The 25822-nt window shown below is 34.8% G+C and overlaps 1 protein-coding gene across 1 annotated transcript in view; it reads right to left on the reverse strand.

Moving 5' to 3' along the window:
- Positions 1-2422: 2422 nt before the first annotated feature.
- LOC138704849 (uncharacterized) overlaps positions 2423-25822 on the reverse strand; it is a 29186-nt gene continuing 5786 nt past the window's right edge. Inside the window, exons 2-4 of the mRNA XM_069833161.1 lie at positions 14540-14735; positions 8068-8741; positions 2423-4520 (exon numbers count right to left, since the gene is read on the reverse strand). Of these exons, the coding sequence (XP_069689262.1) occupies positions 4469-4520; positions 8068-8741; positions 14540-14734 (921 nt within the window). The 5' untranslated portion in view covers position 14735 and the 3' untranslated portion in view covers positions 2423-4468. The remainder of the gene's footprint in view (positions 4521-8067; positions 8742-14539; positions 14736-25822) is intronic.

Here is a 25822-nt window from a genome sequence, read left to right on the forward strand (position 1 = left end):
GATATGATGATACAAACTGGATTAATCTTGCACAGGATAGGGACCGATGGCGGGCTTATGTGAGGGCGGCAATGAACCTGCGGGTTCCTTAAAACCCATTTGTAAGTAAGTATACTATAATTAAATTTTAATCTGGTGGAGCGCCATGAGTTCGCGAATGCAAGCAGCAGAGGAAGCGATGGGGCGGGGGGGGGGAGGATATCTACCGCTGTTCGGCCGACAGAAACACCGATAACTTTCGCGCTGTGACCTTTCGTGACTGTTTACGTTCTCCAGCAATCGATTATGTTGATTTACCTGCGTATGCACAGTGCCAAACGCGCGTTACTCTCAAGTTCCCGTTGCCATATATTTAGTTAATACTCGTAGTTATTGTGTGAATTCAGTAAACTAGAGTGTAATAACGCCCGTTCAACGCTTGTCATCTGAACTTTGCCTTATTATCACTACAGTAGAACTCCAATTTAGAGGAGGGAGTATTTAACTTGCAACCAGGGTTGGTTCAGTTCGTGTGACGCTGCTGTCGTGTACACAACGAGTACTCGATACACGATAAAGATGTCAGGGAAGGGAACAAGACTGAGCCTAGAAGAAAAACTGCAGGTTATTGTTGCAATATAAAATGGTGAACAAATAAGTAAATTTGCTAAGCGATGTAATCTAACCTTATATGTTGTATACATTGACAGTGAAAAAAATAAAAGTTTTTGCAGAAGAACTGAAAGACAAAGAGGGTAATGTAAAGAAGGAAAAAATCTATGAAACTTCCTGATAACAATAAATTAGAGAATGAAACATTTGAATGGTTCAAGCAAAAGGGAAGTGAGGGTATTCCTGTGTCACGTGAAATACTGAGTGTGCAAGCCTGTGAAATTAACAATAAACTTGGTGTTGATACAACATTTAAAGCTAGCAGTGAGTGGTTAAGGAATTTTAAAGCGCGTCCTGGCATTCACCAGATCTCAATACAAGGCGAACAACGAAGGACTGATACATCGCCTGTTTCTCAGTTTGTTGAGGACCTTCATCATGAAATATTATGTCGTCAATTAAGTAACCTCAGATATACAATTGTCATGAAACGGGGCTTAATTGAAAAGCATTTCCCGACAAATCTCTAGCCTCGGTTGTACGTTCGGCGTCAGGGTTCAAACAACAGAAAGAATGAGTCACTTTACTGATGTGCTCTAATCCCAGTGGTACCCACAAGCTTCCCCGGAAAATCGAATGATCCAAGAGCATTTAAGAATGTAAATATTAATAATTTATCTGTAGGTATATTATTATTCACAAAAGATCACTTGGGTGAGAGTAAAGAAATTTACAAATTGGTTTCATGATGTGTTTGTTCCTGAGGTGTGTTCACATTTACTACAGAATAATTTGTCAGAAGAGGCAATATTGGTGATGGATAACGCATCTTGTCATTTAAACGTCTGCCTGCAGAATGATAATAATAACATAATTTGCAGATTCCTACCATATAATATTACTTCCTTAATACAGCCTTTGGGCCAAGTGTAATAGAGAGTGTGAAGCGTCGATATCGCAAACTATTTCATTCAGTGCATGATAAGGGAGGATTCAAATGGAAATGTCCGTGAGTTGTTAAAAAAATACTCCACAAAAGATGCAATTCATAACATTACAAATGCTTGGAATGATGTATCCAGGGAAACTATAAAGAGAAGATGGAATAAATTAACACCCAATTAATAGTTAAGTTCATTGTAACGTGTCTGATTAATTTTCATTATTATGTAATTAATTTTGTAATTATTTTTTCACGAAATAAGTGATTGAACAAGTGTTCATGGAAATATATTTGTTATTGATTCATTTATTTGTTGAAATTACGAAAATATTATGTTTATGTTTTATTCTGTTTAAAGAGATCTATATTTTATTTATAGAAGGAATTTAATTTTTCTTATGACACCTATAAAGGAATAGACTGTTTTGGTATTGTATATTTAACTACATGCTAATAATAATATTTACAATAATAATAATAATAATAATAATAATAATAATAATAATAATAATAATAAACCAGGTTCATATTAATAAAGAACAGGTTCGTTTTAATAATTTTTCTATGTCCTTTATTGTACTTACAATAACATCTGAACGAGTGCAGGAGTCTTGCTGCGCGAAGTGCATCGTTTCAGGAGAACTTAGTGTTTGCAAGGTATTCCTCTAAATTGGAGTCCTACTGTACGAAAGATATGAGATAAGGATTTGAAGAAAGGAGAGGAATTCGTAGTGTGACGGATAGTAGGAGGCACGTAACTCTTTCCATCACGGGTGCACAGAAAAGCCATTCTGATAAGTACCTCTACTTCTCTACCTCCACAGTTACTATTAACTTTTCTGTAATTACTTGATTACACAGGAAATTCAAGTTACAATCAACAACACATTATATAATTTATATACTGCATTTATGACAAATATTTCTAAACAATCAAACCACGTACTAACTCAAGCGATACATGTAGACATATTTCCTATTCGTTGGCAGCATTGGAGCCGGTCCATAACTTAATCTCTTTGCTATTTCATTGTAAAGATATAATAGTATACTACATACACTTGTCTAAGCCTTTCATACAATTCAGTCCTCCTTTTATCCATTTCCAAGGTGTAAATGTCTTCAGGTATGCGAACAAATCATATTTCACATCTCTTAATTATATGTTCAAAAACATTTCTAACTCCAACACACAACAATAATAACATAACAACAAAATTTGATAGCAGATCCTCTGAGAGAAATACAAAATCCCACATTTGGACATTTAATTTTCCACCGTCACCAGCCCATCACCCTCTATCCCCTGGTAACTCCAAACTTGTTTCTTCAAACGTAATTAGCAGTATTTTGACAAATACACTGATGAACATAATAAACCTTAGTGAACAAGGAAATTAAAAATATATATAAAATTAAATTTTCACCACTAATTCTTGTGTAGCGAATGGAATGAGTGAAGAAGTGAAAATAAGTCATTAGTACTGTACATTATCGTACAATTTATGGAAACTAACGACTTTTTTTCATTTTACTCATTTACCTTCTTTCAGTATTTCAGATTTAAATATTCACCTCATAATGCTGATAGTTTGGCGAAGTTTGTAAAGTGTCAATTAACCTTACTTTTTAGTGTTTTTATTATTATTATTATTATTATTATTATTATTATTATTATTATTATTATTATTATTATTATTATTATTATTAATTTTCAAACAATTACAAGGTTGGAAACAAGTAACCGAAAATGAACCACTATCTTAGGGTTGTAGTCAAGCTCTTATGAATGATTTGAGCAGAGTTCAAAATTGTTCTCTGTACTGTAGGCTATTTTGATTTTTGTTGATAGAAAGATATTCAGTGAGTCTCTTTATAGTATTTCGTAGAGCACCAATGATAATATTGGCGTCATGGTACACTCTAGGTTCCACAAGATTTATATTTTTAGATCCATATATTTCAGCAGTTTTTCAATTGAAATTATTATTAATTAGGTGACAGATAATGAAGCTTTAAGTCAGCAATCTAACCTTGGATATCTGGTGAGGTTCCCTACTTCTGCTTAGCATTGATATGAATGGTATTATAGTTCCACAGAAATATGTTGAAACGGCCAAAATTGGAGCGATACAGAAAACCTGTTACTACTACTACTACTACTACTACTACTACTACTACTACTACTACTACTACTACTACTACTACTACTACTACTACTACCACCACTTACTACTGCTGTTAGTATTACTATTACTACTGTTATCTTCATTTTTCCCTCATATCTGTCGTTTATTTTTCCGGTTTCTTACATCGCGTCATATTACAGTATTTCTTCATGCATTTCAGCTAAGAAATCTGTTATGAAGGGTAATTTTAACATTTTTGTTTATAATTTTGTTATTGTTTTTATTAATACTATCATGTTGCTGTTTTTATTCCTTTTCGTTGCATATTGGACGCATAAACTAAAAAATAAACTGCATATTTTACCTCAAATAATTTTCTGCAAACTCTTTGTTACACTTCACTTACTTCTTAGAACTTCAGAGCCAAACTTAGTATAGCTCAACGTTCTTCATTGTAGACTTTTAATTAGATTAATATTCAGTCTTTTATTGATACTTTAAAATGTATGACACCGTTACTTAGACAGTGGCCACAAATGATATAGAAATAAATTAATTTTCACTTGATTTTGTGCAATATTGAAGTCAAAGCTATAGCTCAACTTTCTGCTATTAATATAGCCCAAATATTCCAAGATTTAAAGCAATTTTTGTTTTCTTAATTTTAATGAAGTATTTTAGTGATTTAATTGGAGTTTTTCCCAGTATATTCTCTCATTAGATCTGCTTATAGAAACCAGGTACAAAATGTAGTAATGTTTCCTTTTCTCACAAAATTAGTTAAGTTCCCGTTATAATCACAGTTTTAATCAGATTCTGTCCTGGGCGCATGGCGTGGTGACAGTCGAAGCCCGAATCTGAAACAAAAGAATTCACATGCACATAACATAGTGCCGGAACCTTTTTATTGATGATTATTATTAATTTATCCAATAGCTTATAACGTATAACGTAGCTTATTTCGTAACAATTTAATTAACTTATGCTGAGAAAGTGTCAGTAGTTTAATGACACTATAAAAAGGGAAATATATATATATATATATATATATATATATATATATACTTGCTGATATATGAACATTAGGCTATACACAGCGTTCCTATGTAGACCGGTCCCAGGTAGTCATGTTCTGATAATATATGTTGTTTTCTAATGCCAGGCGTTTGACAATACGAGTAAAGTCATTTGACCTCTTGCACGCCAAATTTTTTCAAAAACATTGTCATGGTCAGCCACTGAAGCAGTCTGATATTATAATTATAATATGCATAAAGGAGGAGGCTAATCCTAGCTCTAAGTCCATCTGATAACTATTATGTTGAATCTCAGCTAGCGCATTTCCAAACCACATTAGCTGACTACGCTAAAGTTCGCTGAATATCCAGTAACCACTCTCTTCCGGGTAATGCTATGGAATGGAGATCGGGCGGAATTATATTGGTGCCTAACGTGGAAAAAACGGAAGAACTGAGAAAAATTCCATCTGCGACTTTGTCTGCCATTAGTGTGACCATGGATTTTACAATAAAAAAAGATTTCACCGAGATTCGAACCCGGACCGCCCGTATAACTGGCTGAAAGTCTAGTCTAGACCATGCAGTCAGAGGATATTCTCGGTTTTGCGTTAGTGAACTAGGTACAAAACTGTAAGGACCGGCTCATTTATGATATTTTAGCAATTATTCGCAATATCGCGTATTTGGGCAGGGGATAATATTTATTAAGCCGATAAAATATAATGCTCAAAAGAATTAAAGGGCCATTGTGAAAATCAGGAGATGTAGAACTGAAGAAGTAATGACAGTTAGAAATAACTGAAGGAGAAACTGAAAATAATAGAAAATAAAAGAAAATGAAATTAGGAAAATAAAAGGATGAAAAAGATAAAACAAAGGAAAGAAAGAAAACTATAGAAGATAGTGTGATCCTGTGATCATTTTGAGCAGTGTAGGCCTATAACAAATATACTATCTGAGCTCTACCTTACTGTTAAAACAATGTAAATACCTCTCATGTCGGCATGCAAAAAAATTCTGAGTTAACTTTGGATTAGGGACTAACCATATAGTTAGCAGATGAAGGACATACGTATCTACATAATACTAAAAGCGAGGTACCTGATGTACCTAGTGAAAAGTAATGTGAATGCGAATGAGAAAAAATAAGGGGAAAAATTCCACCTGTTGTATGTTTCACCCACAACGATCAATGTTCCATGAAATATTCCGTTAGACCATGTATAAGTTAACTCGAGTATCATTTGTGACATGGATACTTGTTATGATCTGACGCCCGAATTTCTTACACTTAAAGCTCACTGAGTTACGTAATGACACAAGTATCACATATTGTTGACTTGATTTGTGTAACCTGTTCAAAGATGAATGAATGAATTAATCAATCAAACAATCAATTTATCAATCAATGGGGAAAAGGGAGGGAATATCATTTGAAAGGTACACGATGATAATCGCGTTCTTGCAACGATTCTTGGAACTCCTGGATGGCTCAATATTATCTGTCTTTCATGATCTAGAGCCGTCCAACCGAGTGAGACTCGGACATTCGTTAAACCGAACATTGGACCACTCCGCGAGAAGCAAGAGCTTCGCATACTGTCCATAGCGCCAGGCGCTCAGTAGCAATATATAATTTCTATTTTTCGCAACTGGTTGTACACGACTGTAATTCACACACAACCCGGGTTACGTTCACGGTAAGGCGTGCTGTACTTGTACAAGAACGCGGCCGTTCGGCTACTCAATAATTGACAGAATAGGATGGTAATCACAATAAGCCTCAGGCTGCAGTGCTGGCCTTTGGGTCCCTTCTCCGTAAAAGAGAAAATAAAATAAAAATAAAGGTATAGGAATAAAGAAATATGTTGTATAGTATTACTAAAACAAGAACTCTTTTCAAAATCGTAATATGATAATTACTTCATTCTTTATATTCTGTGTATTATAATCTTAATATTTTTAATATTTTAATTAAGTATTCTCATTTTTATACTATTGTTGTTATACAAACTCATATATGAGTTAGAATTAATTAAAAAATACAATTTATTATTCTGAAATCGTCAATTACTACTTTCAAAACCAAAATAGTGCATAGTAGTTTACTAAACGCTAATTTGTGGGATCCAAGGATAGAGAAAGGAAGTAGGGCAAATATAGACCTGCGATCATGCTTATTTAAGAAAAGGTGCAAGGACAATGGGGAACATTGAAAAACTGAAAAGCATGGAAAGAAGTAGGAAAAACATAATGCCAAATATATATAATATCGATGGTTTAGAGCACAGATATTTTATGTCAATTTCTGATCAAAATTGAGTTATGGTTATAATACTGAAAATATGAGGCTAAATCTTTATTCTACCCAATTACTGATTTATATTGTATGGGGTATTATTAACATAAAAATTACATTTTATGCACAATTTCTACAAGATATATGCAACAGGAAATACTTCTTTCGAGGTTTCCCGAAAGTTAGAGAAGGTGGACATACAATATTTGTGCTCTAAGTAATTCATATATATGTAGGGCGTACATACATATAATATATACATATATGTACGTACACTACCGGTCAAAAGTTTTCGACCAGCTATGAAAACAACTATATACTTTATTTCAATGTACAAACACGTCGGGAAAACTAAACAGACCAACAAAATAAATATTTTCTCTCTCTAGCATTATGATATGATAGAATATTCAAAACGAAATCCCTGTTTTAATCACAAATCCATAGTTGTGATAGGTGATCGAAAACTTTTGACCGGTAGTGTATATGCAGTAAATGCATATATAGAGTGTTAGCTGGGAGACCAGAGGGAAAAAGACCTTTGGGGAGACCGAGACGTAGATGGAAGGATAGTATTAAAATGGATTTGAGAGAGATGGGATATGATGATAGAGACTGGATTAATCTTGTACAGGAAAGGGACCGATGGCGGGCTTATGTGAGGGCGGCAATGAACCTGCGGGTTCCTTAAAAGCCATTTGTGAGTAAATATACGTATATGCAGTACCAGGAAAGAGAATCTTTGGTGTAGGTTATTATAACGTGAATATTTTAAAATATCCCTCATTTTGCCATTCAGTTAATATAATATAATATAATTCATATCAGATACCAGTTCAAATTTAAATCATATGTTATTTCAACACATGTTGACATATGTCGAATTTCATTTTGAAGCAGCTCACGAAATGAGCAAAATTCTAACTATTTCTGCAAATGTAGCAGTCCTATATACTTCCTGGATTTTCGAGCTCCATTAGGCCTAATTTATGTACATATTTTAATACCTAACTTAATTTCATTAACAGATAGATGATAAACTGATAAAAATGTTCGCAATGTTCTGATTTTCATACATTTACTTACGGGAGTTCAATCGGGAGAGTCTGGAAAGTGTGATAGGTTGGCTTTCTGTGCCTTCTACAACGACCGCGACTGTCTCTGAAGTATCCAGGGTTACATCGACGTTTTCCAGCACCTTGATGAACTTTCTGACCTCCTTGTTGCTGAACTGGCACCAACACCGCTACGATGGGTAAGGCGGTAGTCGAGTCATTAAGGACTGGCTTTGCTGTATCTCCAGTCTTCTGCGTGGTGTTCTTCGTTTCTTTGTCCATTTCCACAGTTGTAGCTGCTGTGGTTGTGCTTGGCAACGAAGAACTCGATGTCAGTTTGCTGTCGCCTGTCGTTGACGTCTTCTTTGTTTCTTTTACGACTTCTGCAGTCGTAGCTATTGTTGTTGAGCTTGATTCTATCTTCAAAGGTGCAACTGTACTTGAAGTACTGTTGTTACAAGTCGTAGCGTTAGTAACATTTGCAGATTCTGGCATAGTAGTCACCGTGGTTTCAGTCAAGTTGTCTGATTCTGCAGTAAAAACTGAGAGCTCTTCTGACGTGGAGAAATCTCCCATTTCTGTTACTGCATCCATAACAGTGGTAGAGTTCGAAGCTACAGTTGAAGGTTTTTCTTCATTTGGTTTATTTCCTCCTTCCTCATCTGGATCCTCTGGATCTTGATAGTCGTAATTGTAATCGTATTCCTGAAAAAAAAAAAACAAATATGGATACAAAGAGTTAGGAAAATATGGTGATAGATGTAATCAATAGCAATTGAATATTCTTATGCAACTTTTCCGTTACTCTAATAGTAATTATATTGAGGTTTTTAGAACAAATACGTTTTACCGTGAACAAAATTAAGCTGCCCGCCGAAAGGAGTGTGTTTCATTTGTTCTGATTTACGAAATCCTTAAACTCGTACTCATGTTCAGTTGATTTATTCTCATCTATTGTAAGAAAGGAGGTATACCTATCGTCATGTTATAGAACGACTACATCTCTCCTAATCATATCTGAACTATCATCCTCTTGAAGATCAAATACACACTCACACAACTACAGTATTTCTATAGCTATTTGGTTTGCGTCCTCCCAATGAGAACTCATTAACCGTGATACGCTCAGGCTTTTTCGCAAAATAAATACGACACTATTTAAGCTAAAACGTAGAATTTTTTCATTACATAAACTCACTACGAGATATGACGAAATGCATAAGAATTTTTGTCCTTTTTAATTTTTGTCTTGCTGAGAAAATAGTCATACTTACTTCTCTAATATCTTGTATATACAGCATGTTTCATAATATACAGAGTGTCCCGCAGCGGGATGTCCATAATTTACCTACATGTTCCTGGGGTTATTTTGAATAAAAAAGTTTGAGCAACATGGGTCCGAATTGCAACGGTATCTACAACAATATTGCCATCATTTCTCAAGCCTTCACCACACTCCATTATTTTCCTTAGAAGTTCGACCCTTGTGTTCGATCGAGCAGCATAAACAACTGACATCATGTTCCCCCAAAGGAGGAGACAGATATAATGGAGACAGATCTGGTGATCTTGGTGGCCAAGCCACTGGAACTCCTTGGCCAATGCAACGGTGTGGAAATTGTTGATTTAAAAATGCAGTCACACACCTGCCAAAGTGTGGAAGTTCACCATCTTGCTGCAGCCATATGGCTTGTCTGACAAGAAGAGGAACATCATTTGGTTGCAGAGCCTGGACACTTTGGATGTGAAATGAGTATAAACAAAGTCATGTAGCTGAGCGATGTTTAGAATTAACTGAACTACACCTTTACGACGAGGTTGCATACTGTTGTAATTAAATCACAAGTAACATTATTAATTTAGAATTGTGTTTCTGTAGATACTGTTTCAATTCGGACCCATGTTGGTTAGAACTAATTCACTCAAAATAATCCCAGAATCACGTAGATAAGCTATGGATATCCCGCTGCGGGACACTCTGTATAGAATCCACCTCTCCGCAAGGTGGGTTCCGCGTTTGTTAACACCGGAACAAAAGCACGTTCGATGAGAATTTCGAGGGATTGTCTGACTCGATTCGAGAAAAATACGCCAGATTTTTTAGGCGTTTATGACCACTGATGAAATCTGGTTCCACTACTACATACCAGAGAAAAAACAGCAGTCGGAAGAATGGGAGCATTGCAGCACCGGTAAACCAAGTGTGAATCTCAGGAGGAATTACGTTGAGAAATAAAAGTTGTTTGAGAATAATCCTAATGTAATTTCTATGTCAGGCTATGAACGTTTCAAACAACCCTCGTAAATATAATAATTATTATTTCTACAAACATTTTTCAGAACGTAGTCTTTTCTCGAAAACAAAGGATATTATAGCTGCAAAAAAAGTATTTCATTTTACAAACGATTGTTATAACTAGACTTCGTGGAATTGCCACGAGAATCACAAGGTTTACTGTGCACGCGTTATAGACTGTATGAGAAGGGGTGTGCCTCCAATGTAAACACTGAGCAGTATACTGCGGTTACAATAAAACCTGTATCCTGCATTCAAGAAATGTAATGAATGATTATTGAAGTAGGAAATGTCTAAACATGTAAATCATGTAAATACACAATTATTTTATAGTGATATATATTAACTCTTAAAATTTAATGTAAGATACTCACATCATCCTTGAATATGTGCATTGCAGTGAAGAGTTACGTACATTTTCAGCGACTGCAAAATAATCTCCTCCGATGATCACTTAAACAGTTTTTATTTTGGGAAAATTTACGTTCAACATCACACGATATAATACGTACATATTTGAAGAACGGAAGTCACTACTTTTTAGTACACCAACTTCAGATGTCTTGTCGTGACCTGATAGTACATCATTTATAATACGAAGTTGTGAATAGGCAGAATTTTTAGCAATAATGTTTCTCAACTTACATTTCACTTCTTCTGAAATTAATGAATTGTTATTTTGGATAACGGTTTGTGATACTTTATCCATTGTATTAAGGACTTCTGAGAGTTGTAGTTTAGACGATTCTAACACGTTTTTAAAATTAGAATCAATGAACAGAATATCTTCCAATAGCTGTTCAGAAGGCAATGATTTTACAGCTGCAACAGCGGAACTGTCTGTGCTATTCAATGCATCAATTACCTCCATTATTTTGCCGTAATGTTCTGCATTATAATTAACAGCATCCAACCACGTTTTCCAACGGGTCAAAACTGGCTGCGGGGGTAAGGGTATTCAAGGGGCAATTACTTCGAACAGCAACACTCTCATTGTAGTATGTTTGATTGAATTCTTGTCTGCACTGAACAAATGTTAAGCTTTGACTGTTCCAACCACAGTCATGCAAAAACAAGTGCTTACTCAAGTAGGCCTATACATTAGCTGTAGCTGCTCCGTCTATTTGGACCAGTCACAACTCTTAACATGAACTGATTATACTACGAGACCGGGCGGTCGCTCACCTCCTCTATACTACCGTACATCGGCAACCTGATTGCATGCTGCGTGTGGCAATTCCACGAAGTCTAGTTATAACTTTTGTGTTCTTATATAGAAAACAATACAAACGAGTATTGATATTTACATAGCTTTGGATATTCGTTATAAACAAAAGCGAAAGTGATTATCATGGAAAAGATTCTTGTTTGATAAATATTTACTCCATATTTGATGAATCAGAAATTTTGTCTATTCCATATAGGTAGTGAATTTGTAAAGAAATTATGTAAAATAAATAATTCAATTGTGATAAAATTATTGATTATTGATAAATTATCTATTTTTGAAAGGGTTGCCGAGCAAGGAAACGTATGCGGATATAGTGGATACATTGTCTTTCGCACGCTACCTTAAATTGCGGAATTTTAGAGAGCATGAACAGCATGATATATATGAACACCTCGTTGGAAGATTCGTTTCAGTGACTACTCCAGAAAATATCGATACCGTGCATGTCATGATTTTGAAGTCGACGAATTGGACTCAAACATATATCAAAGACTTTGACATTTTCGTGTAAATATGTCATCGTACATCATGATTTGGTTATGAGAAAATTATCTGCTAAATGGATGCCTAAATACCTGAACACTGATCAGAAACGACTCAAAGTGACAACTTCGAGGTGGTTTTATCACCTTTTGAAGACTGATGTGGAGTAACGGTTAGCATGTCTGGCCATGAAAAGAGCGGACCCGGGTTCAAATTCTTGTTAGGACAAGTTGTCTAGTTGAGGTTTTTTCCAGGGTTTTCCCTCAACCCATTAAGAGCAAATGCTGGGTAACTTTCGGTGCTGGACCTTGTACGCTTTTCGCTGGCATTGTCACCTTCATTTCACTCAGATGCTAGTTAACCATCGCAGGTGTAAAGAGTCGTAAAATAAATTGAAAAAGAGTATTCTTCTAACTTTTTGGATTGTATTGCAACTATGGACGAAAACATCTATCCATAATTTATTACGATCCACAAATAAAGGAACAGCCAAAAGAATGGAAACATGCAATATAGCAAGTTACTAAAACATTCGTTAGAGAATTTGATCAAGGTAACAAATGTATTCGTATTTTCCTGGACATAAGAAAATCATCTGATACAGTGAAACATGATATCTTAATTGTGAAATTACACTTATTAGGAACAAACGGTAATGCTTTAAACTTAATAAAATCGTATTTCAGCGACAGAATTCAAATAACGAAAATTGACAATTATTCAAGTGAAATTTGAATTATTAATATAAGTATTCTCCAAGACACAGTTCTTGGCCCTATTTTATTTTAAATATATATTAATGACATTAAAAATTGACTTACAACAATACAATGATGTTCATTATTCTTATGCAGATGACACAGTTTTACTTTTTGATGGAAAAACCTGGTACTGTATGATACATATAATATTCAAATAATGGACATAGATTAATAAAAAATGGTTTTTAATAAATTATCTACTGTATCAACGAAAATAAACCCATAATTATTCCATTCTAATTACCTGAAAAATGTAACAAACCTCCTACATCTACATTAAGTATTAAATTACATAGCTCTAATTGTTGCCTTATACAATGTAAGTGTCCGATTATTAAGGAGTCCTCTGAAGTTAAATATTTAGGCATAATTTTCGACAATCATTTAAAATGGAACCAAAACATTAATTACCTTTGTAATAAATGATGTAAAATAATATATTATTTTGTTTTATCGATAAATTACTTGTCAATAAGTTTATTACGCATAATATACTTTCAATCGGTAATTATGTATGGAATTATAGAATGGGGTAGCTTATTAAAAATCAATTTTAACCCACTTTATTTATTACAGAAGAAAATAATTGAAATAACTTATGTCTTCATAAACCTATTGCTTTTCCATCTCAAAAACAGTTTTTAGACTTTAATGTTCTCAAAATAAGATAAATTTATAATATTATATTAATAAAATTTATACATAAAATTCAAAATAATTTTGAATTGTATTCTCATAGTTAAGAAACAAAAGGTATGAGTTCTTTAAGATTGTTTGAACCAAAATGCAACACTGCTACAGTTTTGAGTCATAGTAGTAATTTAGGCCCAAGAATATATAACAAATTTATATTTAAATATCCTAATCTTGTCAATTCTAATAGTTCTAGTATTAAGTTAAAAAATTATGTATGCATTTTTATAAATAATGAAAAATTGTAAATTTAAATTTATATATTCTTATTGTGTAGTAGACATAAGACAAACTGTATTTTGTACTTCTTAGTTTAAATTCAGGAATCTGCCCCTGAACATGAATTCTACTCTTTCAGGGGTGAGCTAAAGTTTTATCTGTTTATATTATATTTTATGTTACAATTATTAGCAAAATAAATACATTAACAAACAAACTTGGTTTCTCTCGTCCAAAGAAATTTCGCTTTAATCAGCAAGAAAGTCTTCGCATCAGATTTTTTGGGACAGGGGAGGAATAATATTAAGACACACTACTTAGAACTCGTAAAAGTGTAACGGTGAGTTATTTTTCATTATTAGCTAAGCCTCGAGGGGAAAAAATTGTGAAGAAACATCGTGGCAGAATTTCCAAAAGATGTGTTATTCTTGCAAGATAATGCATCCTCTCATAAGTCTCTGACTGCGTTGTAGAAAATTTATTAAGTGATCGTTAAGTTGATATTTGCCAGATTTATCCCCCTTAGAGTATCACCTATTTCCGAAACTTAAAAAAAATATATGGAAAGAAGTCTTCACCGTGTAAATCATTAATAGCCTAAATACTTTGGAAAAGTTGCTTGCAGACCAAGACAAAAAACTTAAAGGTTCAGAATTATTGCTTTATGACCGTTGTGTTAAGTGTATGCAATTAAATTATAATTATGCTGAATAAATATTAATTTCTTTTGAGATACAGTAGATTGTTTGATGTTAGTCTAATATATACCCCATCGTACATTTTCCTGTTTCCAAATAAAATTGAACGTAATGTCACTCACCTCATACTGCCCGAAGATGCTCTCACCCCATATAGTCAGAATTCCGACGTCCTTCACATGAACATGCACATTGAGATCCCCCTTTTGCCGCTGGTCGTAGAAAGTGGTTTCAGACTCGTTGACAGAAGGTGCTGCACGGCAGGACGCCAGCACCAGTGCCACCAGAACGACACACGCCGTGGCGCTGCCTTGCATCCTACAACAATTTTCACAAGAGACATATATACCGTGAATAAAGTGTTAATCCTCCAGTTTTAAAATAAATTTCCTCCTCACCATCCTCTCCTTCACACAGAATCTTGATCCTCGTACGATTAGACATGTGACGCATTTTCGGTTGAAAACAAACACTTTTTCTCTCTCTCTTAATCTGTGCACTTAGTCTTGCATTGGCCCCATCATGCGTCCTCTACAGAGTGATTCTCTCGCTCCTTACTACTAAGTTTTATGCAATCCTGAATTTCATACAATGCCCATGAAACTGTGGTACCTACAGTGCGATTATTTAGATCTGATACCGGTTCAGCGGGAGTGAGGAGAGGGAGAGTTAGTGAGAGAGTAGCATGTGTTTATTCTCGTCTGACACTGTGCAGCGGAACGTCCTACACCATACAAAGATCTTAATACCGTTCCACAACTCACCCAATACCTTTCTAAGTGAACATATTCTGAAAATGGACTCGTCGAGACTACTGGACATCAAGCTGAGCAGTATCAGGTCTGAATACAAGCACTGTGTTTCTAGGAGATTTCAACGCAAGGTCAGGTGTGAAATTTCTATACCTGCAGGGTAGGTTATTCCTTAATTTAAAATAGGCAACTATGCATGTTAATTAGTTACGAATAAAAGATAGCACCAGTTGATTTTAAACATTTTCTTAATTTTAAAATGCTAGTGAATGAAGCATCTATGATAGATTAGTTTAAACTATTTCATTTATATGACGTCATTCCATTTTCGACCAACGAAGTGTAATGAAATTTTGAATTCCAACCAATCACAGTCATATATTGCAATAGCTTTTGCAGCTCGATTTATCACTAGCAATACGCATGGTCGTTCTTTTGTTTAGTCAGTGTCGCCAACTATTTCCTCGTAAATCGATGAGCATGTATCCATTGTACTAATTAAAGTGCGAAATCCTACTTCCACATCTAAATCTTTATCTTCTAATTCCATGTTCATTGTATCTAAAGAAAATGACACTCCCTCATAACAATTGCTCATCTAATTAATGTATTAATCAGGTTATTTGTAATTATATTATAAAATGTTTAAATTAAATTATGATTTCAGCAGATAATGAAAAAAGTATTTCTGTTATAGGTCTAATAACAAGAGAAAAGCGCAGTACATGTAGGGTAACAATTGGTAATTTCATGAAAATTAACTTAGACTGCAAATGTGTAAATATATCCTTATTCCGATTTTTTCATCTAAAATACGATAATTTGCTGTACAAATCTGGAGACATGAAAGATTGGACACGTTCTTGAACAAGTGCCAAAAATCACTTTTACAACTTAAGCTAAAAGGTTGCTTATTTCGTGATAATCTTGGTAATTTCGTGATATTACATTGATAATTTCGTGAGAGGTAGAAGAATCGTGGAAAAATTCATTAAAGTCAAATGAAATTCTCATTTATTGTTACAAGACTTCAAACATAGTAATTCCATAGAATATTCACAGCAAGAAAACATAGAAATACATATCAACACATAATAAGAATGAAATCAAAGTAAAAATTGAAATTCAAAAAGGGATCTTCTTTGCTTTGAAAGGGTGAACACTTTTATTACGGTCTTTACTATAGCCTATATTACTAGGGTAACTCCAAAAGTAATGTATAACATTTGTTTAAAACTTATATTTTTATCCTACAGCTTTGCTATTTTCACAGAATGTAGATACATCCTTCAGGAACAAATGTCACTTTTCCACATAATCCCCGCCCCCTTTCAACTGCCTTACGTAACCTAGGAACGAGGGCCTGTAGACCAGCACGGTAAAAGTCTGGACCAACACGTCTGAGCCACTCTTTAGCAGTGTGCACAATGGAGTCATCTTCTAACCTCGTTCTGCGAAGGGATCCTTCAGTTTACCAAAGAGATGGGAATCGCACGGTCCCAGTTCAGGACTGTAATGCGGATGTTTCAGTGTTGTCTATCCGAATTTTCTGATCTGGTCTGTGGTCTTGTGACTGAAATATTATGACTGTACGTTGTCGTGCAATAGCAGAACATCCTGCTTCTCCCGATGTCGTCGAACACGACTCGGTCGAGCTTGAAGTTTCTTGAGAGTTGCCACATACACGTCAGAATTAATGGTGGTTCCGTGTGGCATGATGTCCACAAGCAAGAGTCCTTCTGAATCGAAAAACACAGTAGCCATAACTTTTCCTGCCGAAGGTGCACTTTTGAATTTCTATTTCTTTGGTGAATTTGCATGATGCCACTCCATTGTCTGCCTCTGTCTCCGGTCCAAAATGGTGGACCCATGTTTCATCTTCTGTCACAATTCTTGCAAGTAAGTCATCTAGCACTTATAATTGGCACTTAGCATGATAACAAATCAAACAGAAGCTACACTGAACCCATTGCGTCCCCCTTTTCTTTTTTGTTGTCACATCTTATCTTCAGATTTCTAAAATTCGTATTGTAATACAATTTTTAAAATAGTATAAAATGTAACGCTTAATGCTCAACAAAATGTCGCCTCAAACAGCTAAGATTTCTATCGGTAAAGCTAAGCGTATATGGCGACTACAGCTGTATCTAAAATTCCAAAATCATTTCCTAAAATTTCATTAAGATATAATAAATCATTGACCTTTAGTAATAAGTCTGTAATGTAATTACAAACATCCACAAAATTTATACGCCTGAGAAATCGACGCTAACTTGCTCTCTTCAAACATAAAAGCTCACTGAAGCAGCTACAATAGTCACACAAAGCGCAACTGTATGTTTCTGGAAACCGGACAACATAATGCAATCCCTTGGAGGAAATTTGAATCTCGTAACACCATTGGTTAGTTCACGAAAGAGCAAAGAAAAAGTATCACGAAATAACCACTGCCACGAAATTACCTATGTTTACCCTAATCAATATTGTATTTCGCTTTTCTCAATTACCATTACTGAATAACATCCAATTTTTATATATAGGCCTATATATTTTCAATGCAGTGGCACTTGACTAGAGTCATTGGCCGTACAATGGCGATAAAAACTAAAAGGATTGCAGTAATCGATATTCATCTATTTCAACTTCACAATGTCTGAATAGGTTAAGTATTCATAAACATACAATTATTAACATTTTGTGAGTGAATTTTAGGGATATATTATGTACATTTTTATTTTATTCACGAAATAGTCATAATAAATTTCACTCGAGATCTGAGATTTTCCGATAAATCCACGAGCGAAGCGAGACAAATTTTAATGTCGTATTATGTTCATTTATTTATAAGTATTTTAGGTGTTAGTGTTGAAAGCACAATAATTTTATAACGCATGCCCGAAGTGCTGATCTCATTTGGCAGTACACTTACGACTCCGCTGGCGTAGAATCGATGAGAAGGAAATATTATGGAATATTCCGGAGTTCCCATATTAAAACAAGAGCATTAAGTAACGATCATTATGTGCGGCTCGAACCCGCAAACCGTTATTAGCTACACGCTTTATCATTGAATGCACACTGCTCCTTTCTGCATTTAAGATATGATTACCGGTACGAGTACTGTGTTTACGGAATTGACCGCGAAAGTGTGGAATTTCATAACTTCGTATAAATAAGGCGCAGATGACTCACCTGGTATATGCAAGTCCGACAGGTGGCCTGGGTGACATTTGTGAATCCGATGCTGACAGGTGGATCATCTTTCCAGATGAGTATCTGATAAGTGTCAGTGCTCGAAGCCCCAAGCCCTTCCTATATCAGCATCGGAAACCCGTAGTACGCCCAAGACTTCACCCTAGCATATTAACTATTGTGATAGATGAATGAGGGGAAGGTAGAGAGTGTTGGTAGGTAAAGAGAAACGGGAGTACCCCGAGAAAACCACCTGCAATGCCTGATTTGTCCATCAGAAATTCCATCACCATCTGGTAGGGTATCGAACCCTGGTCGTCTGTATCAAAGACCAGCACACTAGCTCGAGCCACCGACTCGGCGTGTCCAGTTTGAGGATTGGCGTCATGTGATATCTTTCAGAAAATAAGCTGTTATGACTGGAAAACGGACACTCCTTAAGCCGAGATTACGAAGCACTTGATGCAACGTAGCGTGACAGGACAAGACGGAAAGAAGTGCGATAATCATTTATGTGTTTACGATGCATTTAATCATCTCTGGTTAGTGATTCTGCTAGAATAAACATCTACGTAAAGATTAATTTTCGGTCCTACAGAATTGATCTGTTATCGATCCGGTGCTGTGGATTGAACTTCGGCGTAGCTCAGTGGTTAGAGCATTTGGTACTTATAACCAAGAACCCGGGTTCGATCCCGGGCACAGGAGCGAGTTTTTCTCCTCTAATAACAATAGAATAAACATGTTCGACGCCTAGCTAAACAAACTGTATCAGCTTTACTGCTTTCTAGATTTTTTGATGGAAAGGAAATATATCTATTATTATCATTTGAATTAAGATATATTTTTAGACGGCGAATACAGGCGATGGCAGTCACTTTACTCAGAAGTTCCTGTGTATAAAGCAGATTTCTTGTTAACATACTACATGACCATGAAAGTTGAAAGATTACATTTTGCCCCTCACTTTATTTTAAACTTTTAATTATTAATAGGTATAGCGATATTGACGTTAATACGAATAAGGTTCATTTTTACATTAATTAATATTTGAAACTATGTTGTTTATTTCCGTGAAATACCGGCAAAAGAAGAAAGAAAATTTTATTAAGAAAGAGAACCTAGTTTACCAAGCTGAACTCGTCGTCATGAAACTTGACGTGACGGAAATTTAAAGTTTGACATTGGTAAATCCTTAGAGAAGTTGGTATGCAGCACGGCAATCGTAAATAGCTCCATTCAGCAGTGTTACATCATGTTACACAAATCCAGTGACGTTCTTTTGTACTTGTCTACCTGGTCCGTATACTTAGGCATGTTTGGCCCATTTTGATCTCTATACGTCGCAGAAGATTTTTCTCGTGGTACTCTGGTTTCCTTTATTATTCATCGATACTTCCACCTTTCTCTCATTTTATCTATCAAAAATAGGCTGGGGGAAGTCTTGGATATAGTAAGGGTTTCCGATGGTGATATAGATTTAGAAAAAAAGGCTTTGGGGCTCCGGGCCCTGAGTACCAGTAGTAGTAATAATAATTAAATTCTTGTTAGAAAATTTTAAAAGAATTTCGGTATAAAAGCTGTATATAAAATATATAAAAGTGTATTCGTTAGTCTTAGAAGAATCATTCCGTGTCTCTATAAAAGTTTGTGATGTAGAGCGTGTTTTTCACTACGTTTAACTATGTCACTCGATCTTTGCGCTTGAAATGCAGGTAAACATCCCAGAATAGTTTCATCGATTTTCCCCAACCTTTACTCATCTAAAGAGATGAATGTACCCATTATAGGAATAGGAAAATACAGTGCAGCTTAAAGTATATATAAGTACACATACATACATACATACATACATACATACATACATACATACATACATACATACATACATACATACATACATACATACATACATACATACATACATACATACATACATACAGTCCACACCTGTGGAGTAACGGTCAGCGCATCTGGCCGCGAAACCAGGTGGTCGGGGCAAGTTACCTGGTTGAAGTTTTTTCGGGGTTTTCCCTCAACCCAATACGAGCAAATGCTGGGTAACTTTCGGTGCTGGACCCCGAGCTCATTTTACCGGCATTATCATCTTCATTTCATTCAGACATTAAATAACCTAGATGTTGATAAAGCGTCGTAAAATAACCCAATAAAATAAAAAAAAATAAAAAATACATACACACGTGCACACAGATACACCCATTCTTATATACACACATTTTTGTCGGGTCATGGAGAATTTGGCTGTTATTTAGAACCATTTAAATTACATAAGGACAATGGCTACTTATGTATCTGTGAGGAACAGCAAACTGTGGACCACCTTTTGTTTCATTGTCCAGTTTTCGAAAACAGAAGATTTCTTTTGGTCGGACATTTACAATTTTGTAATGTAATATATGATAAATTATTATTCAATGTGTTCAGAAAAAACATGCTGCTATAAACAGTTTTGTAATCTTATATGTAACATATTTAAGAACTTGTAATTAATTAAAAGTAGTAGATATAAGTGTTAATATTAAGTAACATAGACTGGGTTACCCAAGTCGAATGAAGTCTTATTAGAATAACATTAACTAGCAGTCTACAGCTATAACTCTAATGTACTTTCGGGTAAAATAGAGTTCAATAAATTGTATATTAAAATAATAATATGAGAGAATTAACAATTTTATTGAGTCCGTCGACTTAGCTTTGTGGTAGCGCGTCGATTCTCGGCGGGGTCAGAAATTTCGTGTAAAATTTCTACCTCGAAACTAGGAGAGGTGGCGGTGCACAATTTCTAATCACTAGATTGTGCACCAATATGCCTGCGTTAAATCCCAAATCTCTCCTTCGTGCTTGTAAAGAGAAGGCATATCTCACTGTTGATGGTGATTCGTTCGTCGGACGGGGATGTTAAGCCTGGTAGCCCTCTTGGTGCTATTCGACAGGAGTAGGTTACGAGTCGGCACTGGGTTTTCCCTTCTCCTTTCATCTTCATCATCATCATCATCATCATCTCATCCATTCCCTACATTACACTTACACATACACTCACCCTAGTACACGACATAACTCTCCACAGACACACATCATGCATAGCGTGGCCTGCCGAAGTGTTGTGCAATTTGAAAATTTGTCACAGTCCTGTCATATATTCGCAGTAAAGTGGGTAGGTATGCACGCACACAATAAATTTTATTAAGGCGTTAACTTGAAGTTACAGTATATTTTCTTTAATGCCTTCAAGAAATTCTAAGATAGTATTCCCAAACTACTTAATGACTGCTGAATCCCTGAACATGCATTTGTATTAAGAGAAAAATATTATTATCTTATATAAAAGTGTGAAAGCTTCTGGAGAGAGCTTACGGTATGTACTAATTAATCTTTCACATTGCAACGGCCATCATCGGTGAGGGTCATATGACTTAAAGATAATACAGCAGTGGCGCAGAAAACACATCTAAAAACAAAAGAGGTCTTTCCCGCGTTCGTTCTGTCTAACGTAAATTTCCAGTATGTTATTTAGGAAGTCGTCGACTGACTGAGCTACAGCACAATCGTCAAAGAAATTAACGCATTCTCCATTCGCTATATCTCGCACTCTGTGACTTGGGAAGGCAGCAGCTACACTATTACTCTGTATAGAACAGGGAGCGTCAAGTGACTACACTCTCGTGCGTACGTACAAACCCTCGAGCCCTGACGTACGGCTGCGGGCAAGGGTAGCTGCTTCCACAGTGGCGGAGCTAACAACTTGTATATGAACCAAATTTGTGATAAGAATGTAAATTAATTTCAGCTTTTAACTGAAGCACACTTTCACTGTTAATTGCACTCTACTGAAAACAGTACTCTATACAATTTGGTACAGTTAACTAACTAGATACATCTATATCTATATTAATAATAAATCTGTAGCCGAAATTTTTCTGGTAATTTTCGATTTTCCAAAAATAATTGGTCCTAACATATATAATTAACCACTCTGAAACCGAAAATCGCTTTTTTGAAATTTTTGTTTGTATGTCTGCCTGTCTGTCTGTATGTTTGTTACCTTTTCACGCGATAATGGATGAACGGTTTTCGATGAAAATTGGAATATAAATTAAGTTCGTTGTAACTTAGATTTTAGGCTATATGGCATTCAAAATACATTATTTAAAAGGAGGGTTATAAGGGGGCCTGAATTAAATAAATCGAAATATCTGCTTATTATTGAGTTTTGTGAAAAATGTTACATAACAAAGGTTTCTTTAAAATAATTTGCGATAAGTTTTATTCCTTGAAAAATTTTGATAGGACTGATATTTAATGAGATAAATGAGTTTTAAAATTAAAATAACTGCCATCTAAGGCCGTATAATGAAATAAAAAACAAAATGACTTCGTCTATAAGGGGTCTTGGACACAACAATCGAAAGCTATGAAAGATAGCCTACAGAGAATGTTTCTGTGTTTGTATGAAGTAATATCGGAAGCTAAATTAACCGATTTGTATAATTAATTATTATTTCACCATTGGAAAGTGTAGTTTCTCTAGATGGACATAATGCTATAATGTTATTACAGTAACTTCTAATATAATATAATGTAATATAATATAATATAATATAATATAATATAATATAATATAATATAATATAATATAATATAATATAATATAATATAATATAATATAATATAATATAATATGTAATATAATATAATATAAGTTATTTGAAGGATTCAGAACCATAGTGGGCCAAACGCCATTTACTGAATACGTAGAAAACAAGGGTTAAAATTAAGTCATTACCATAATTCAATGGAAACCTATAACAAGTAAAATAATGTATACACATTAAATCTAAATGGTGTCAATGTTCATTAAAGTATGGATGCATGTAATAAAAATTAAGAAACATGTTGAAGGCATTGTCATTGCACCAATGAGTGGTCTCTGGACCAAAATGATCGCATTTCAATTATTTGGATACAATTTAAATTAAGTAACATATTAAACGATTTATCCTTCTATCAAACACGAATGTTCCCTAGATCAAATGTCCTATTTTAATTATGTAATTACTTTATATTTATTTCTAACGGGTGCAGCGGAGCGCACGGGTACGGCTAGTACGAAATAAATTTTTGCATGTTTGCACAACAATGAAACAAAACAAAATATAAGCTATACTTTTATACAGATTAACATACTACGAAATAAAACTCTTCACTGTTTGTCTTCTTCTCATTGCTATACAATTCAATTAACAAAATAAAACAACAGCACAAACGTTGTTATTCAAATATCTAGTAATAGTAGGCCTACTTTTTCTTATACATCAGAGATCTGCGGTGATTTTTGCAGTTTTCTGTTAGTAAGCAGCTTTTCAATTCGTGGAGCTATTGTTTTAGTATCACCCAATCGCAAACATGCTTTGAAGTGTTAATCATTTAATTGGCTTCTGTGACGTGACTTTGTAAACTTCATTAAATAAAACAGTGTTTCGCATACGTAGGTTGTCCCGAACATGCACAACGTTCTTGCAGCGAGATTGTGCAGTTTAGGAAACCTTTCTCGTGGAAAACAAGTATAGAAATGTTTAATACTTTTTCTGTTTCGATACCTATCCTTTAGCTCAATATCGCTTTATAAATCAAGTATTTCTAATTGTAGTTCAGCAGGAATATCCAGGACACTCACTGAAAAAGGTGTTGCAAATATCTTAAATTGTTGCTCAAGTTCTCTAATTTCCTGATATCTACGTTCGAAGTCTTCGCACAATTGTTGCATTATTCTTATATATTCTTCCATACCCAAGGCTTCTAACAGGTTTCCCATGTACATCCATAAATAAGGCAATTTCATTCCTAAGTGGGAGAAAACGTTCCAGAACGTTTGCTCGACTTAACCACCTTACCTCGGTATGGTAGAGTAAATCCCCATACTCACTGTTAATATCATCAAGCAGTGCCCTGAACTCCCTGTGATTAAGTCCTTTAGACCTTATGAAATTAATTGTTCTCACAACAACATCCATTACATTGCTAAGGTTAATGTTTTTAGCACATAATTTTCCTGGTGCAAAATGCAGTGCACCGGTGCCCCCAAGCGACCTCGATAGGCTCCACCACTGATAGACTGCAGTATACAACTGTACTGCCCGCAGTGGAAGCCGTAAGCAGGCCTGTACGCCCTCTCGCAATCTTGAGTCGACCTGGCGGAGCCTGGTATAGAAACATTGAACATGCAGGAACATAATTCTAACATGTATATAACGACTGTAATAATGTACTATGATAATTTATTTGAACAGGCTACTTCAAATCAGCAAATGCAAGATAAATAAGAAATCTTTGAAAGCATTCTTGGCCACCACATTCTCAGAGTAGAATTCGATGGTCCTTTAGCTTTAACCCTTAAATTGGCAAATCTTCGTTCCTCACACTAGTTTACTAAACCGTGTCGGACTGTAAAGAAAACAACTATCACAATGTCCATATTTTATATGTTGTGCAAGTTTTCTGTATAAAATTAATTAATCAAAATAGATTACATTGCAATAAATTAAGAGTAATTTAAAATTAATTGAATTAATTGGAAATAAATTAGTTCAATTAAGATCGCAGGGTCGAGGTGGTTATACGGCATGTCACACCAGTCCACGCTCTGTGCAATAATATAAAATAAATATAAATTTAGCTTCCCTTATGAAAAGGTTGCCAGATTTGACAAAGCGTATTACATATAATTTGGAAACACACCTAAAAGGTAAAAATGATATACATTTGAAACGATTAGGAAATCGAATATACAAAATGTCAGAAAAATTTACACCTAAGTAGCGCTTGTGCTCATTTACAGTTAAGGTATGTATTAACGTTTGAAATGGCGTTTTTTTACTAAAATTTGCTTTGTAATAATGTTAGCTGCAAAATACTAATACAGAGCATTGTACGCATGAACAGCAATAACTCAGTGAAAGAAAATTCAAAATTGAGTAATTTTTAGAAAATATATGACATTTTGAAGAAATAGAATAATTTTTAATTAATTATTTTTTTTAAGGAATCAAAAAGTGAAATTGAAGTTTCTGATATATGGTTATGTTAGTATACTTTCATATGTTGTCTGATAAATATCTTAAAAAGGTTGGTTAAAAAATGTAGATTTTCCTCCAAAACGTTAATACATACCTTAAGAAAGGGATAGTAGTATCATCAGATATGTTAGAATGATTTGAATGCCTTATACCGCGAGAAAAATAATAGTACGGATTTATTGGCATTGAAATCTAAACCAATCAACAGCCATCGGTTAAGATAACTTGAAATTTCCATTATCACTCCCATACAAATGATTTCTCAATATCTGAACCGATCTCTTGAGGGCACTAATGGCAATTTCCTTCACAATGCTGTGTGTTAGCCCCAGGTTTTTACATTTGTTGGCAAAGAAGAAGGGTATGG

Source organism: Periplaneta americana, chromosome 8 (genome assembly GCF_040183065.1).
Source record: "Periplaneta americana isolate PAMFEO1 chromosome 8, P.americana_PAMFEO1_priV1, whole genome shotgun sequence".
In the NCBI taxonomy this organism is placed as follows: Eukaryota; Metazoa; Arthropoda; class Insecta; order Blattodea; family Blattidae; genus Periplaneta; species Periplaneta americana.